This window comes from Psilocybe cubensis, chromosome 1, assembly GCF_017499595.1.
Source record: "Psilocybe cubensis strain MGC-MH-2018 chromosome 1, whole genome shotgun sequence".
Classification (NCBI taxonomy): domain Eukaryota; kingdom Fungi; phylum Basidiomycota; class Agaricomycetes; order Agaricales; family Agrocybaceae; genus Psilocybe; species Psilocybe cubensis.
The window spans coordinates 2,431,989-2,448,142 of NC_062999.1; the positions used below are offsets into that span (position 1 = coordinate 2,431,989).

General features: G+C 44.5%; 7 protein-coding genes across 7 annotated transcripts; 3 read left to right on the top strand and 4 right to left on the bottom strand.

The window, feature by feature from the left end:
* Positions 1-1,126: 1,126 nt before the first annotated feature.
* On the bottom strand, positions 1,127-4,967 carry JR316_0000792 (uncharacterized protein; the record flags this gene model as incomplete). The annotated part of the gene is made up of 14 exons (XM_047886606.1): positions 1,127-1,192; positions 1,248-1,662; positions 1,712-1,886; positions 1,943-2,549; positions 2,600-2,894; positions 2,952-3,029; positions 3,083-3,100; positions 3,159-3,236; positions 3,301-3,887; positions 3,938-4,009; positions 4,066-4,254; positions 4,302-4,381; positions 4,443-4,570; positions 4,882-4,967. 14 exons carry the CDS (start codon positions 4,965-4,967, stop codon positions 1,127-1,129), a joined length of 2,874 nt encoding a protein of 957 aa, XP_047754352.1.
* A 222-nt stretch (positions 4,968-5,189) lies between these two features.
* JR316_0000793 (Prohibitin-1, subunit of the prohibitin complex (Phb1p-Phb2p)) lies at positions 5,190-6,744 on the top strand (the record flags this gene model as incomplete). Its single annotated transcript, XM_047886607.1, has 10 exons — positions 5,190-5,223; positions 5,277-5,380; positions 5,444-5,521; positions 5,568-5,780; positions 5,836-5,931; positions 5,988-6,030; positions 6,081-6,112; positions 6,159-6,350; positions 6,480-6,633; positions 6,692-6,744. 10 exons carry the CDS (start codon positions 5,190-5,192, stop codon positions 6,742-6,744), a joined length of 999 nt encoding a protein of 332 aa, XP_047754353.1.
* Positions 6,745-6,919: 175 nt separating this feature from the next.
* On the top strand, positions 6,920-8,263 carry JR316_0000794 (Oligouridylate-binding protein 1A; the record flags this gene model as incomplete). Its single annotated transcript, XM_047886608.1, has 3 exons — positions 6,920-7,819; positions 7,875-8,142; positions 8,193-8,263. The coding sequence occupies 3 exons, from the start codon at positions 6,920-6,922 to the stop codon at positions 8,261-8,263; spliced, it is 1,239 nt and encodes a 412-aa protein (XP_047754354.1).
* Positions 8,264-8,584: 321 nt separating this feature from the next.
* On the bottom strand, positions 8,585-9,568 carry JR316_0000795 (Protein tipD; the record flags this gene model as incomplete). Its single annotated transcript, XM_047886609.1, has 4 exons — positions 8,585-8,953; positions 9,008-9,266; positions 9,299-9,428; positions 9,478-9,568. The coding sequence occupies 4 exons, from the start codon at positions 9,566-9,568 to the stop codon at positions 8,585-8,587; spliced, it is 849 nt and encodes a 282-aa protein (XP_047754355.1).
* Positions 9,569-9,769: 201 nt separating this feature from the next.
* JR316_0000796 (Ras- protein Rab-7) lies at positions 9,770-10,711 on the top strand (the record flags this gene model as incomplete). Its single annotated transcript, XM_047886610.1, has 7 exons — positions 9,770-9,790; positions 9,848-9,870; positions 9,929-10,009; positions 10,063-10,108; positions 10,164-10,388; positions 10,445-10,590; positions 10,642-10,711. 7 exons carry the CDS (start codon positions 9,770-9,772, stop codon positions 10,709-10,711), a joined length of 612 nt encoding a protein of 203 aa, XP_047754356.1.
* Positions 10,712-11,069: 358 nt separating this feature from the next.
* Positions 11,070-13,263, bottom strand: JR316_0000797 (Asparagine synthetase domain-containing protein 1; the record flags this gene model as incomplete). Its single annotated transcript, XM_047886611.1, has 11 exons — positions 11,070-11,393; positions 11,452-11,646; positions 11,699-11,764; positions 11,814-11,837; positions 11,889-12,138; positions 12,188-12,265; positions 12,317-12,477; positions 12,530-12,607; positions 12,656-12,853; positions 12,998-13,172; positions 13,226-13,263. 11 exons carry the CDS (start codon positions 13,261-13,263, stop codon positions 11,070-11,072), a joined length of 1,587 nt encoding a protein of 528 aa, XP_047754357.1.
* An 811-nt stretch (positions 13,264-14,074) lies between these two features.
* JR316_0000798 (6-phosphogluconate dehydrogenase, decarboxylating) lies at positions 14,075-15,807 on the bottom strand (the record flags this gene model as incomplete). Its single annotated transcript, XM_047886612.1, has 8 exons — positions 14,075-14,158; positions 14,209-14,354; positions 14,408-14,492; positions 14,549-14,611; positions 14,666-14,877; positions 14,933-15,199; positions 15,254-15,645; positions 15,722-15,807. 8 exons carry the CDS (start codon positions 15,805-15,807, stop codon positions 14,075-14,077), a joined length of 1,335 nt encoding a protein of 444 aa, XP_047754358.1.
* Positions 15,808-16,154: the final 347 nt, after the last annotated feature.

The window sequence follows — 16,154 nt, forward strand, 5'->3', positions numbered from 1 at the left end:
ATCAAATATCATATGACATCCTGATGTGTTTTGGGACATGTTGACTACCGACAGGCAAGCTTCGACTAGCCAAATGGTTTGTTACGGTTTCCTCAAAGACAAAGTCGAAAATCGTGCAGGACGTTTCTCAGATTGTACTGTCCAGACGGCCACGGACGTGCAACTTTCTGGAATACAAAGGTGACTACGGATCACATATCTAGGCCACTGATAGATATGTACTTTCAATCAATTTCTCTCAGGGAGCAAGGTGTGCATTTTTAAACCAATCGGATGCTTGATTTGATAACAATTTACTTTTGGCCTGCTACCTGAAGATTGTGTATCGCCGCTACGCGTCCTTGTTTTTTATATGCGGAATAAGCGACCTCGATAACGAGCTCCTTACTCTCGAGATTATCCATCGCTATGTTGAAACTCTTGACCGTTATTTTGGAAATGTATGACCTTTCAACCTATAAATTTCAAGGCGACTAATGTTGGATCCTGTCTGTTCAGGTCTGTGAAATGGATTTGTAGGCCTCTTGATCCATAGAGGTAGATCAGACGACTGACTTAATTTAGAATATTCAACTTCAACAAAGCGTACTCTGTAGGATTACTAAAAAATTTCACTAGTCCTTGCTTACTTACTCTTGTTGTTCAAATTAGGTACTTGATGAGCTTATTTTAGCAGGCGAAATGCAAGAACCATCTAAGGATGTAGTCCTTAATACGGTAAGCTTGCATCGACGACTCTTAGTGACACAACTTCTACTACTGAGACTGATTTGAAACGTTTTTGGGGGCAGATGAAAGAAGCGGACAACTGGGAATCAAGCGACCAGCTTATGTTACTAATGCAGGAATCAGGGTATTTGTGAATATTGGTGAATATTGAAGATCGTCAAACTGCGACGGTTTGATGATAGCATTCTGCGTCGGATGAGTAAATCCACTTTGATTTCAGGCATGACATCTATTAGTAATGTTTATATACATAGCTTGCTCCCTCGAAGAAATCCATCGTTATCCCTTTCAGTACGTGCCAATATGTGCTGTTTCATTGCTAAGTAAATGGTTATGATACAATATGATTAAGAATTAAGAGGTTGAGTGACGAATTATGGTGCCATAAAATTAGATCCTATGAAGATTGGTTTGGATAGTAGTCGTCTTTGAAACTGAACTTGTTTAAAGGTATCCATTCCAACTGAGCGGAGACAGGTTAAGGAGATAGAGCTGTGTATATCCCAAGGAAAACTCACCCCTTGAACATATGGATCTTGTGGCGGTGGTGTCCGTTTATCGCTGTCAATAACAACAAACCTACGATGACTGGACATAAAAGCAGGATTTCGTTGCATGTGCGCCATGTCAGTTATAGTAATTTCGTCCATGACAGTCATGAAGGCGTTTCCTTCCGATTTGGCCGATAAATTTTTGTGCTGTAAAAATGCTCTGACACCCGCTTCCAACGCGGCCAATTGTCGAGGAGGAGCAAACGAAACATATTTTTTTGCCCACTGCTCTCTGTCGTGCAAGTATCGGACTTCTTCTTTCCTTGTTTCTTTATTTTGCACCACAATCTTTGTTACAGTGGGTTTCTCTGGGAGAGCTTCCAAAAGCGAAAGCTGGCCTTCTTCAATTGTCTCCAAAATGATATCCAACATAAGTGGTTTCCTGTGTACTTCGTTAGGTTGGGCATATGGGATTTTTCCTTAGCACATACTTGCCGAGTTCCGATAGCGGGTCATTTTGGCCACATTCTAACTTTGCAAGAAGTCCCAGAGCAGAGGGTACTATATAGGCTGACCAAAGTGGGTGGTGGTCGATTTTCCTGATCAATTGAAGAACACCAAGAGGATCATTTCTCATAGCAAAAGGAGTGAATGTAACAATGCCTCCTAGAAGGTGATCAGAACTGCAAGAACATGAACTGTCCAAGGGTGCAAAAACTAACCACAAGGGTAAATCTCTTGGACGGGGGGTATATAGGGCCCAAGTTCAGAATTTGATCCATAAAGGTAGAACTGAACGTAGTTGTGCTGTGCGCGTCGTTCGGCGAATGCGGGAAACTTGTGTAGGCTAGAAAGCGCTTCGGCATGAACGAAAACGAGTCTGGCTTCTGCCTGTTTATGAACACGAGGCGCGCGAGTCTTTTCCAAAATCATTGTCAAAAAGTAAGTCTCAAGAGCGGATGACCTTCCCGATGGTCTTTCCGACCAAATACAGTATCGTCGATCTGATGGTTCCTTAATATATGAATATAGTTGACTTGAGAAACCTAATAGCCGCATTCCATGCTCAAAAGCAAAGACTGATTTCTTCTGTGAAAATATCGTTTGGTCAATACTATGGCCTGCAGAAATCAAACTGGGAGGAAGCTTGGTTGCCAGTTGCAACTGGTCGAGGGAAAGAGCATAAGGTAAGGCAACAGCAACAAGGGATTTGGCTTGTTTGTAATGAGGGTGCAGGTTCATGCCAAACAAAAAGGGGCCATGAGCGTATGCCATAAACAAAATTTGGCCGACACAATTGTTATCGAGGGTGATATTCAATAAAAAAACCTAATTTCTTGTTAGAGGCTATTGAGAGCTTGGTTAGGTTAAGGCCCTACCTTTTTAGCCTTTTCCACATAGTCAGCGAATATACCAAATTTACCCTTGTCTTTTTCTTCATGCCAGGTGACCAAAGCCTGCGAAGGGGCATTACGGAAAACACCTAGATTTGAGCGAAAGTTGGCAATGTCATAAAAGCAAGAAACTTGAATTTCTTCAATGTGTTGAAAGGCAACAGAAAATCCGAGCGCCTTGCTTTGCGTTGGTGACTGTTGCTGTAGCTTCACTTCACAAATAGATGAAGAGGTGGCAGTAAGATATAGAGGTCCCGACCATGACCATAACTTAGGTGGCCTGTAAATTTCAAGCGGAATGAGAAAAACTTCTAGTTCGTATATCATAGCAGCATACCTCCCCGGCAGAGGTAAACTAGACTTGGGGACTACTGCTTTCGGTGGCATCGGTCCTGACGGGGCCTCTGACGCAGGTCTGGAAGAGAATAAGATAACAATGAAATTAACAAAAGCCATCATCGAGCATACCGTAGCGGAGCGGCCAAGCTTTACGTGAATATTATGAATAAGAGTATCTCAGTGTTGATGCATACCTTATACGTACCTAGACGGCATTATACTTTGAAGAAAATTTTCAGCTTCCAACATAGGTGCAGTTGGAGAAGGTATAGTGACAGGAGACCTGAAGTTAAATTTGTTCGAGGTTAAACCGAATTTTGAGATGTATGAATGGCATTGCGACACACATGATGCTATTGGTACTGAAAGAACGACTTTGCGGTAGAACGACCTGCTGATTTGCGACGATGGAATTAGAAACGTTACTCTGTTTTGCTACGCTCGAAAAAGAGCCTGAAAGCATATGAGGCGAATGAGGCGAATGCGCAGGAGAATGCAGAGATGGGGATTCCAATGATGGCGAGTGTACACCTGTTACTGTTGCAGAGTCTGTTGACGAAGAGATTTTTTTGAAATTGAGAAGATGTGGGACTCGACTGAGGGGTTTGGGTGTGGACTGAGATGGCGCCAGATCTTTTGGTGCTTTAGGATTTAAGGCACCCTGTGCAATCCGTTGTTTTGTTGTTATGCCACTGCTTGTAACAAGAGCAGACTCGGGCATAGAGGCGATTTTTGCTTGCGGATCTGTGACTTTGCGTGTACTTCTAGGTTTCGCCTTGGCAACAGAGACTGAAGTTGTTCGTGTTCTGGGTTGTATAGTTGACGCCAGTGTGATTTCAGGTGAAGATCTGTCCGAAAATAATGAAGTAGGAGATTGGGGGCGACTTCCTGGAGGTGACTTCTTGGGAGAATTTGGGACAGATTTACTACCTTCCTATGGCGATGTTAGACCTGTTCCATGGTATGTGATAGACAATTTCTTACCGTCCTATCGTCGATATTCGAACCAGCAGAATGTTTTTTACGAATTTTTCTGGGTCTTGGGCTCGGTGGCGTCTATAACAATACCTGGTCAGTTGATATTTAGAAGGTATAAAAACAGATAGGAATACTTCATCTGGTTCAGGCGAGAGGATTACTTTTTTTGACTTTTGAGGTATTTTGATTTTGTTATTCTTAGTTGTCTCTGTCAAAGGCCTATCGTCTTCAGAATCTTCGATGGCCTTGAACGGTTCTTCCGCGTTGTTGGTAGACATTGAAGGGCTGCTTTCAGAAGATTTGTCCCTTTTCCGCTTCTTTGACTAACAAGCGTCAGAACATTGATAAAACCGAGTTTTGCACGTCATACTTTTCGTTTCTCTTTTTTTTTGTCTGGTTCCGTCTGAAGCTTTTTCTCACTTTCTGCCCTAAAATATTGCTTTTCCTGTTCTGCAGGTGTCACTTGTCAATATCGCATAATTAAGAAACCAACAAGCGAAAGAAATTTCACCAATCCAATCCTTCTTGGCTTCTACAACATATCCCGGTAGATAATCCTTATCATCTGTGCCGACATGCGTCCAGAAGCTTTCGAGCAATCTCGAACAACCACTTTTGAGATTTTCTGGTGGCTCCCAGCTATAAAATGCAATCATAAGCATTCAGAATGTGTACAAGTAAATTATAAGTATTACGTGTTGTCCGTTTCTGGATAGTGGGCCCACTGTATTGCAAGATATCAACGATTCCGTCCAATTTGGATGTACACAGATGGTTCTGACCTTCACATAATACTGCTGTATCAATTAATACATTTTCAACAAAAAGGATTGTTCGAAATTGGATTATCCATACCCATGTCGCTCTGCCATTTTTACCAGCACTAACGACGCGAGCTTTAGTTATAACTTCTACTAGCAATCATCAGTGGCAGAATTGCTAATGAGAACGAGCTGCTTTTACCGACGTGATATACTTCATCATCATCGTCATCATCATCATCGTCTTCTTCCTTTCTCTTAGATTTTCTGCCCATATTTTAAACAATTCGCGTTGGGGTTCGAGTGTCAGAAGGATGTTGCGTTCGATGCGGTCTTGAATGAAGTTGAAAGATCAATTTGAAAATAGCAACATGTGTATGAAAGGTTATGAGGTAATTATTCATAACACCGTGGGAATATTCAGAGCCGGGTTCTGCTGTTGTGAACGCGTCTGCCGCCATTCAGCTTCGCAAAGACTCTACAGTACGTCCTTCAAAATGGCTTTTACCCAAAATGCAGGGAGACTTTTAGGTATGTAGCCCTGTGCATTACCTTCGCTACGTATATTGACCTTCAATACGTAGTCCCACTGGCTGTTGGTGTTGCCGCGCTTCAAGCAAGCCTTTACGATGTTCCAGGAGGTTACCGAGCTGTTATGTTCGACAGATTCTCGGGCGTCAGTGACAAGGTTTGTTTTATTTTTTTGGATAAACTCTTAGGAACCGCTCAAACATATGTTTCGGTGTTGTAGGCAACTGGCGAAGGAACGCACTTTCTTGTTCCTTGGCTTCAACGGGCGATTTTATACGATTGTCGTATTAAACCAAGAGTATGCCCACCTCATCCACAATACGATGTATTCTTACCTTATGCAGAACATTTCCACAACAACCGGCTCAAAAGATATGCAAATGGTTTCAATAACCCTCCGTGTCCTTTCCCGTCCCGATCTCGAGCATTTGCCAAAAATTTACCAGAGTTTGGGTTTGGATTATGACGAGAGAGTCCTGCCATCAATTGGAAACGAAGTCCTAAAAAGCATTGTTGCTCAGTTTGACGCCGCAGAATTGATCACACAGCGAGAAGTGGTCAGTGAATACACATTCTCTTTCAACAGATAGATTTCCTTCATAGTATCCACAGGTATCCTCACGAATTCGTGCGGACCTTCTTCAACGTGCTGGAGAATTCAACATCAAGTTGGAAGATGTTTCTATCACTCATCTTACTTTTGGAAAGGTACAATTTGTTACCTCTTAAACTCGGGGCATTGGGACTCAATTGCCGCTTGTTAGGAATTTACTCAAGCTGTCGAGGCCAAACAAATCGCGCAGCAAGGTATGTGAACAATTAGGGAATATTAACAGTGTCCTCAACAACACTTTTAGACGCTGAACGTGCCAAATTCATTGTCGAGAAGGTACGAACGTGACGTTTGGTTAAATTTTGATGCTGACTCGCTTCAGGCGGACCAAGAGCGGCAAGCAGCTGTTATTAGGGCTGAGGGAGAGGCAGAAGCTGCACTGACTATTTCTAAAGCTCTTGAGAAGGCCGGTGACGCGTTTGTTGCGCTTCGAAAGATCGAGGCTAGCAAAGCAATTGCGCAGTCCCTATCTAATAATCCCAACGTCGCCTACATCCCTAGTGGAAGTGGCAATGTATTATTGAACGTAGCAGGCCCCAAGTAACAGTGGGGTGTAATACTTAGCTTTAATGGTAGTGCTTTGAAAGTCAAGGATTATGATCAATTTACGTTTTGAGTGATTAAAAAACTCCCACGGCGGTAGTTCATCCTTGCTCTTGACTGCCATCTAGTCTGTCTCTGTATCTCTCGTCTTCCTTTTCTCTTTTCCTCTCCTCTCTCATCTCTCTCGTCTCTCCTCTTTTTCCTCTCTTGTGACGGACTTCTATCGTATACGATCTCCCAATTTTCTGTCTTTTGTATGCTACCTTTTCTGTCCTTCAAATTTCTCACCATATTCACCAGTACATGTTTCAGGTCTCATTTTTTCACTCATCTTTTTAAATCATGAATCCAATGGGCATGGGTAGCATAGCTGAGGCACCGGTTCGTTCATATAGTCTTATCTCGTCCTATCTTGAGCTAATCAATCATATCTTTCCCCACTCCGCCATCCTCACCACCATCCTTTGCACACTGTGTCTCCCCAAAAAGAGGCGCGCTCACCTTTATGTCGGCAACCTAAGTCCTCGCGTTACAGAGTACATGTTGACCGAGATTTTTGCTGTTGCTGGGCCCGTGCAACACGTTAAAATCATCCCAGACAGGAACTATCAACACGGTGGCCTGAATTATGGATTCGTGGAGTATATGGACATGCGTGCTGCAGAAACTGCGCTTCAAACTTTGAACGGCCGTAAAATATTTGATACGGAGATTCGAGTTAATTGGGCCTATCAAGGTCAACAAAATAAAGAGGACACCACAGGTCACTACCATGTCTTCGTAGGGGACCTTAGCCCTGAAGTCAACGACGAGGTTCTTGCCAAAGCATTTAGCGCCTTTGGAACCATGTCGGATGCGCGTGTTATGTGGGATATGAACTCTGGAAAATCTCGTGGTTACGGCTTCCTTGCTTTCCGCGATAAAACGGACGCGGAGCAAGCAATCGCCACCATGAATGGCGAATGGTTAGGATCAAGGGCAATTCGCGTCAACTGGGCCAATCAGAAAACTCAGGGTGCCCCCCCTGGTGCTAGTTCTCCGCATGCTTCAAGCGCGCCGCTCGGAGGCACTGGAGGTGCTCCTGCTCCTATCAACTTCCAAGGCGGGCCTTTGTCGTATGAATCTGTTGTTCAGCAGACACCAGCCTATAACTCTACAGTTTACGTGGGCAATCTCGTTCCTTACTGCACCCAAGCAGACCTTATTCCTTTGTTCCAATCGATCGGTTATCTGTCCGAAATTCGTATGCAAGCTGATCGCGGATTCGCTTTTGTCAAATTGGACACTCATGAACATGCTGCCATGGCTATTGTCCAATTGCAGGGCCAAATGGTTCATGGTAGACCTATCAAGTGCAGTTGGGGTAAGGACAGAGCTGATGGCGCTGCCGCTCAGCCAGCTGTTAGCCCAACCGCAGCAGCTACTCCCTACGGCAATATGGTATGTAAATTTTGGTTCAACATCATCTTTAGCCATATTCACATTATGGGTTTAGCCTATGTACGGCATGCCCCAACCGACTAGCTATGGGCAATATGGCTTTGGCGGTTACGCCGGATTCCCTGGCCAAGCAGCCGCAGCTCCTGGTGGAGCAACCTCGGCATCTCCTGGAATGCCTCAAACTGGTGCACCCACCGCGGGATTGGGACTTACTGTCGGGGGACAGCAACCCGGTGCAGATTTGAACTCTGCCGCAGGTGCTCAGACCGCTCAACCTCAGTGGGGTGCTACCGACCCAAATTACTATTCGAATTATTGGGGAGGTGAGACAATTTGTTCCATCCGTTTCTTCTCACCCTCAGATGTTCTGTAGGCTACTATGGTCAACAAGCTGCGACTACCCAACCCACTGGAGGCGATACACAGATGCAAGGACCAGCCTAACACATTCATTCGACCAAAATACTTTCTTCCAAATAATTCTTCACGGATGAATCAATTATTGGCACATTCACTAACCCTGCCTTACCTCTTATTTTTTTGTACTTCCCTCTTGCGTTCTTTGAAACATGATATTCTCCACTTTCACCAATCAAACAAATTCTTTGAGACAGGTGCCTGATCATTCAACTCTTCTAGTCCGGTTGATATTCAGCTGACGCATCGAGTACTTGATTTGATATTGAATAAAAGGGTATAATATTCGTAAATTTCCACAATTCTCGTCATAAACATGCATGTATCATGCCCCATTATCATCAACCACTAGCCATTCGGTGTCAAGTCCATCCCCTGTGCTATTGGAGGCGATGGTCCATTCTTCTTCATCACTGTTTGAATGTCCGGATTGGTCAACTCTTTTCCCGACCCCGAAATAGGCCGACTTGAGTCAGAGGTGCCAGCATTTGACATAGCACCATCCTGACCAGAACCCTCTCTCCAAGATAGCACAGTCTCATGTCTTGTACGCATATTTTCGTAAAATTCATTTGCTTCATTCATGCGATTAGCTTCTAGCTGTTTGGCGTCCAACCAGCGCTGCAGTAATTTGGCATTATCCTTGGAAAGCGTTAGATTGCGTTCTTCGATTTGACTGAGCTCTAGAAGCGACGTGTTGACCTCGTCACTCAATATCTAAGGAGGTATTCGAGTCAGTATGTTCAGAGAAAGGGTTTCAAATATGCAAACCTGAATAGTTCTATCTTTCTCTGCTATCAGCTCTGCATGTAGGTCAACTTTTTTGCGAAGAGAAGTTATCTCCTCTCGGGCCTTCCTCAAATTTTCGGAGTCGATCCTTGATAATTCCTCCTTTTCGCGTAACGTCTCATTCATTGACAACAGACGTTGCGCATTCTGCCCCTGAGTTTTGTACAAGTTGGCTAGTTCATCGCGCAACGATGATATTTGAGACTCTAAAGAAGCTAGATATGCAGCGCGAACAGGGTTACTGGGGCATCGATTAGCAAATATTTTGCGTACGAAGGGAGAATGAACACTCGCTCTTCACCGGAACTCGACCCGGTTGGAGAGCCTTTAACACTACCAACAGCGCGTAGCAGCGTCGCATTTCTCTCTTTGAGTAATTTGGTTTGTTGAGCTAGTCTGCGGTCTTCAGGGAAGGTTAGATATCAGAAGACGATGGTCCAGAGGATGCTCACATTGCTCTATTATGGGAGCAAAGGCAGACTCTGTGTTATTTCTTTCCACAAGACGTAACCGCAGAAGCTCTTGCCAGGAGGGTTCGGTCATTGGAATAGGTAGAGATTCCTTAAACGACAGATTTCAGCGTAAGCACTGCAGAACTGAAGGATAAGCTAACGGTTTAAGCGCGGAGTTTGAAACTCCTAATTGGGGGAAATTGACTCTTATTGTCGGCCCTCTGACGCCAGTGGTTCAGGTTGCTGTCCGTCCCACACCACCTTTTTTGCACATCTACAGATTCAACAAACCATGGGCCGTGTACTACTCAAGGTCAATTTCTCACTTTCTTCTCTTACATGGCACCTTTTGACGTTTTCGCATCCTTAGGTTATCATCCTCGGAGACAGTGGGTTCGTCGTGATACCATGCTGGAGCTCCCGCGATTACCCCTTACCTTTTTCAATGTAGAGTCGGGAAGACCTCACTCATGAACCAATACGTTAACAAACGGTTTAGCAACCAATATAAGGCCACTATCGGCGCAGACTTGTCGGTTACCGTTATAATCTAGTAGCACCACTTGACTGACTCTGAGTCCACAGCTTGACTAAGGAGGTCATGGTAGATGACCGACTAGTCACCATGCAGGTCCGTCAGTCTCATGATTAGGTTCTCTTGGTTTTTCTCATCTATCTTTGCATAGCTGTGGGACACTGCCGGTCAAGAACGATTCCAATCTCTCGGTGTTGCGTTCTATCGGGGCGCGGACTGCTGCGTTCTAGTATACGACGTGAACAGCGCCAAATCTTTTGAGACTCTGGACAGCTGGCGTGATGAGTTCCTAATCCAGGCTAGTCCTCATGATCCCGAGAACTTCCCTTTTGTGGTCTTGGGCAATAAAATAGATGTGGAAGAAGGAAAGCGACAGGTGTGTTCTGGGCACACCATATCCTTATATTTATTCATCTGTTTTCTGTATCTCAGGTTACTCAGAAACGAGCCATGACGTGGTGCCAGTCGAAGGGAAACATCCCCTATTTTGAAACATCAGCCAAGGAAGCAATTAATGTCGAGCAGGCTTTCCAGACAATTGCCAAGAATGCGTTGCAACAAGAGGCGGAGGAACAGCTGTAAGGTCACTAATCCTCTTCATCAATCCCTAGCTGATGACGGTATTCTAGCTATGTTGACTACCCCGATCCTATCCAATTGGATTCTGAAAGCTCTCAGAGCTACGGATGCAACTGCTAGTCGTATTCTTCTGTGCCAGTCACGTAGGTCTTGTTAGACTTCCACCTGTTTATCATCCTCGTTATACTATTCCAGAACACAATGTCTCCCTTTCCCAGGTCTTCTATAATCTAGGACTTGATACATCTCTCCGTTGCAAATCATCTTGGAATTATTCGTTCTACCTGCCATGTCTTCTAAACTTTATGTAGTTCTTACCCAGATGTTAATCAGTCATTCGATGTTCTTTATCTGACTCCCGAGTGCATGCGAGTGTTATATGTCTTAGGCTATGCGAAACACAAAAGCTATACGGGTTTGAGGGAATTGAAAAGCATGGCTAATACCAATAGTTCTCTATTCATTTAAGCGACTGGAACTAGGAAATGGCTTCATCTAACCCCATGTCTCCTCGGCGTTCTCCATCCATTCTTGCTGAATGACTACCAAATTGCATGGCACGCTTTTTACGACTGCTAGCCTCTGTAAGACCGATCTTCCTGGCCGCCAATCGCAGTAACATCTTATCTCCAATGCCAGGCTCTAGTCGAGGATCCATTTTGAAGTGCACAGGCAAGGAAGCTAGAAAAGACACCAGGCTTAAGGAGAGGAAAGGATGGCGTGTTTCTTTGCCATGGCAGGAAATTACACGATCGTCTCTGCCCAAGTTTCTAGTCGGTATACGATCGATTTCTTCTTGTAACTATCCAGCGAAAAGGGTCAGCGCCAGAAGTAGGGTACTAAGCGGTTTGAAATGTTACTTCGTTGATGACTGCCTCCCAACCACCGCTACTATAGACAGAACGATGGCGACCATATCCTCCAAGTAGTTCATCGGAGCCAAGTCCATTGATAAGAACCTTGGCTTCGCTGGTGTATGGTACAGGATCCGACTCGAAATTCTTCCGAATCTGGCCTACTCCTCTAGATGCAAAGAACAACGCCAATGCAAGACTCTTTGAATAAATGAGAACCGTAGAAAACCCAAAGTATCTGAAATATACGTACAAGATCCATGACAGTCCGACTTGGATGCATGAGTGACTCCACCAAGGGCCGTGCAGCCTGGCATTCCTATAATTATGAATTAGTTTAGTTTAAGACCGGAGGGAAAGTAATAAACCTCGAATGGGACATTGATCTCGACCTATATGACTGTGTAAGCAATAGGCATGCAAAACGGATTCAAGATGCATACGAAGTTCCAAGTGCGACCAGGACAAAGCCTGCGAAGTTCTTCGACTTCTTGCATTCCAGTTACTCTATCTGGGACAAGGTACGAAATAACGCGTTTCTCATTGTGTTCCATGTTGCGCTCTTTTGAATGTGTCCGCTTTTTGTGTCGTTTTGAAACACCTCCAATATTTCCTTGCTGCTGAACTCGGATCTTTCGAGGATTTTCGAAGGCCACGTTGAGCAAATCGATTGGCTCTTCCAAGGGTATGTACCTGTTCAACCAAGTTAAAAAAGCTCAGGCTAACAAAATTTTTGACACACTTGTTTGCCAAAAAAGTCAAGATTGTGGAGTCGATTCCACCGCTAAACAGTACTGCAACTCTGGCCTTATTTCTTTCTCTGTTTCCGTGATGTCAAATTTGATTCATGGACTTTACAAGGAGAGCTTACGAATGGTAGGGAATATTGCTCACCTGGAGCATAACACTTCGATCGAGTTGATATATGAGATCATCTACTGCATGTTTAAGATGTTGAGGAATATTTGCTAAATTTTTTACTTGTGGGATATCTCCTGAAGGTAATGTGATATTGATTTTAGCGGGAACGGCCTGTATCTCTCATTTAAACAGGAGCCACAACATGAGAAAGAGTGTTGCTTACAAATGATTTCAACACAACGTCAGATAGAGCCGGAACTCTGGAGTTTGCAACAAGATTTTGATGAAAAGAGGCATGTATCTGAAGAAATTAGCGTACTCCGTGAACTGTTATCAGTGCAGAGCTCACGTCTAACGATGGCTCCCAAGATTTAAGATCGAAACTGTATATATACTCAGTGGGAAGCTCCAGAAAATCATAAGCAGGATTTGCACCGCCCGACACAGATGATAACAGCAAATAAGGCATATCTTGTGTTGGTGCGTGGAGGAGCAACGATCGCCGACCTAGGGGATCACGTCCAAAATATAAACGCTCTGAGGATTCCTGGAGGCATATAACACAGATGTCAGTGGTCGCATAAGGCTCTCGAGTTGCACATATTACACATACGTGATAGAACACGAAAGCATAGCTGAGAAATGGTGGGTATTCAAGCTTATACGGAAGGAAAAGAGTGTGCTTACGGACCCTCAATCCTGCTAAAAATATGACATATATCTGCTGTTTCGACAGCAGAGCAAAGAACATCAAAGAGCTTGACACCATCGTTTTGTTCTTCTGATATCTTAACGTGAAACGAATGGTCAGATCAATTTGGCCATTGGCATGATATATACAAGCCAACCTCCATCCCTTCGAAAATCTATGAAAACATAAGCGATGTGGATTGGCGCACACATATCAATTATACCGTACCTCTCCGTTCCAGCAAAGTACATTTCTTCCTCGTACATGGGGCTGGATAATCGGGGCCTTACCCCTTAATCGTAACTCAGATGCATAGAATTTAACAAGGAGTGTCTGTTCCCTGTGCTGGTCATTGTCGGCTGGAATTAAGAGACCGTCCGGAAACGATAAAGAGTGACACTGCTGAGCATCGGGTCCTACGAAAAAGAAATTTAAAAACTGATGAACTTCATCAAACCTTCTGAAAAGTCCATTACCACGAAGGGCGTTCATCTTCTCGAGGCCCAAGGAAAAATTTAAAAACGCGGCCGCCTCCCCATGAGAATCCAAAAAACAGGATGAAAAAAAAATGCCACACATCCTTAAGGACACAGTCCACAGATAACGTGGACTGAATATACAGGTTTGTTGATGAAGCTAGGGATCTGAGTGTTATGCACAGGCTAGGAAAGCCGAAGAGCACGAAAACTTTGCGTGACTTTTATTTTTGATACAGATAAGATTAGATTTATCTGATACCGATTTCAACATTAACTGACAGTCTTGTTGAATTGTTCACTTTCATCAGTAGATGTCAATGGCCCAAACCGATGCACCCTGAGTGGAAGCCTCCTTCGTACTGGATACGAGAGCAAACATTCTCGAATACAATCCGGAAATATATATTTAAGAGAGTAGGACGATATAAAGATTTGTATGTAGCTACAATGTCTACGAATCCCTCTAACTTGTTTTCTTTCTAGCGGTGGTAAATTAAGTGTTGTAGGTGCTAGCGGAAACGTTTCCTCCTCGTCCGGTCCAGTTTACGTCTGAAATAAACGATCAGCGAACGGAACTTCATTGCGATGGCTATGTGTACTAACGGATGTCTTCCCCAGCCTTGAATTTGTCGTTCTCTTTGCCAGGAAGAACACGGAAGGTATGAGCACCGAAGTAATCACGCTGGATGGAATATTAGTATGTGGTTCAGAGTCAAAAATTGGGATTCATACCTGAGCTTGCAGAAGGTTGGCAGGTACAATAGCGCTTCTGTAGCCGTCGAAGAAAGCAAGAGCGGTGCTAAAGGCAGGAGTAGGGATACCCCAGAGGACAGCTTGAGCAATAACTCGTCTCCAACCGGGTTGAGCTTTGTGTACAGCTGGAAACAACGTTGAGATAATGAGCATATTAATCACAGTGCAGATTTAGCACCTTTGTTGAAAAAGTCATCGAACAAGAGAGACTCTAAGTCGGGCTTCTTCTGGTAGGCAGCAGTGATGTCGCCCAAGAAAACACTCTGTAGAACACGATATAGATCAGCAGATAAATTACAGCTGTGGGCGAATGTTTCACTTTTATAATGCATCCACCACGCCACATAGAAGCAATTCCGGAGTAGTTGAGGTTCCAGCCAACCTGAGGAAGATTAGATGAGATTACATTCAGTGACATATCTATGACGTAATTCACCTCCTTCGCGGTTTCCCTCATGAGCATGAATCCTTGGGTATAGGAGATAATCTTGGAAGCATAGAGGGCTTGCTCGAGATCATCAATGAAAAGTTGTTTGTCACCTCGGAATGGTTCCTTAGGAGGTCCAGCGATGGCTTTGCTCGCACGGACACGCTCGTCTTTAATGGCTGACAGGCAACGAGCAAAAACGGCTTCTCCAATGAGAGTAACTACAGAACAGAAATCAGGAAAGACAAAAGGATGAAAGAGTACATTTCGACGAACCTGCAGTTCCTGCATCAAGAGCAGCAATCGCAGTCCATTTCCCAGTTCCCTTTTGACCGGCTTTGTCAAGTATTTTGGTGACGACAGGTTCGCCATCGTCGTCTTTAAATTTGAGAATGTTGGCAGTAATTTCGATCAAGAAAGAGTCGAGGACGCCCTTATTCCACTTCAAAAAGATATCGGCAATTTCATCCTCGGCCAATCCGAGGCCCCTCTTCAAAATATCATAGGCCTCAGCGATCAGCTGCATATCTCCGTATTCGATACCTTAAAGCGGTGTCAATGTCGATATAAAGTTAACGGTAACCCGAGTAAAGTCACCATTGTGCACCATCTTGACATAGTGTCCAGAGCCTGTCTCGCCGACCCAGTCGCAGCATGGCTCACCGTTCACCTGCGCTGCGGTTTTCTGGAAAATCTCCTTGATAGCAGGCCAAGCAGCGGGGGAACCACCTGGCATGAGAGATGGCCCATAACGGGCACCCTCCTCGCCACCAGAAACGCCGGAACCGACGAAAAGGAGGCCTTTGGCTTCCAATTCTTTGGTGCGACGGATCGAGTCTGGGTAATGAGAGTTACCACCGTCAATGATGATATCACCTTTTTCAAGGAATGGCTCGAGTTGATGAATAAAATCATCGACGGCAGACCCAGCCTTGACGAGGAGGACGATTTTGCGGGGGCGCTTGAGTTTGGAAACCAGTTCCTGAATGCTGTGAGCGCCTTGGATGTTGGTCCCTGCACGATGCAAATTAGCGGACGATGAACGCATAGACGCAAGACACGAACTCGCCCTTGGCCTCGTTAGCAAGGAAGTGATCGACCTTGCTGGTAGTGCGATTGTAAGCAACGACAGTGAAGCCCTTGTCATTCATATTCAGAATGAGATTTTGACCCTTGATAACGAATTTAGGGCCATGAGAAGATTAGATTGGACAAAAGTGAGTATACCATGACCGCAAGGCCAATGAGACCGATATCGCCTCTAGGCGGGGGGTTTAGCACATAATATAATTGGCAGAAAGAAAAAAGACAAACGTAGCCATTTGTTTCAAGTTGGGCGGGACGAACTAAGTGGTAGTAACGGTAAGAGGAGGTGGTGAGACTTGAAATGGTATTGTGTCGGAGCGATCACCTATATAGTATTTCCGGGCACGATTATCAGCTTACACATCGAGATCTCGGTCATCGATTCAAAATTTGCTGGGCGGTGGGATAAACC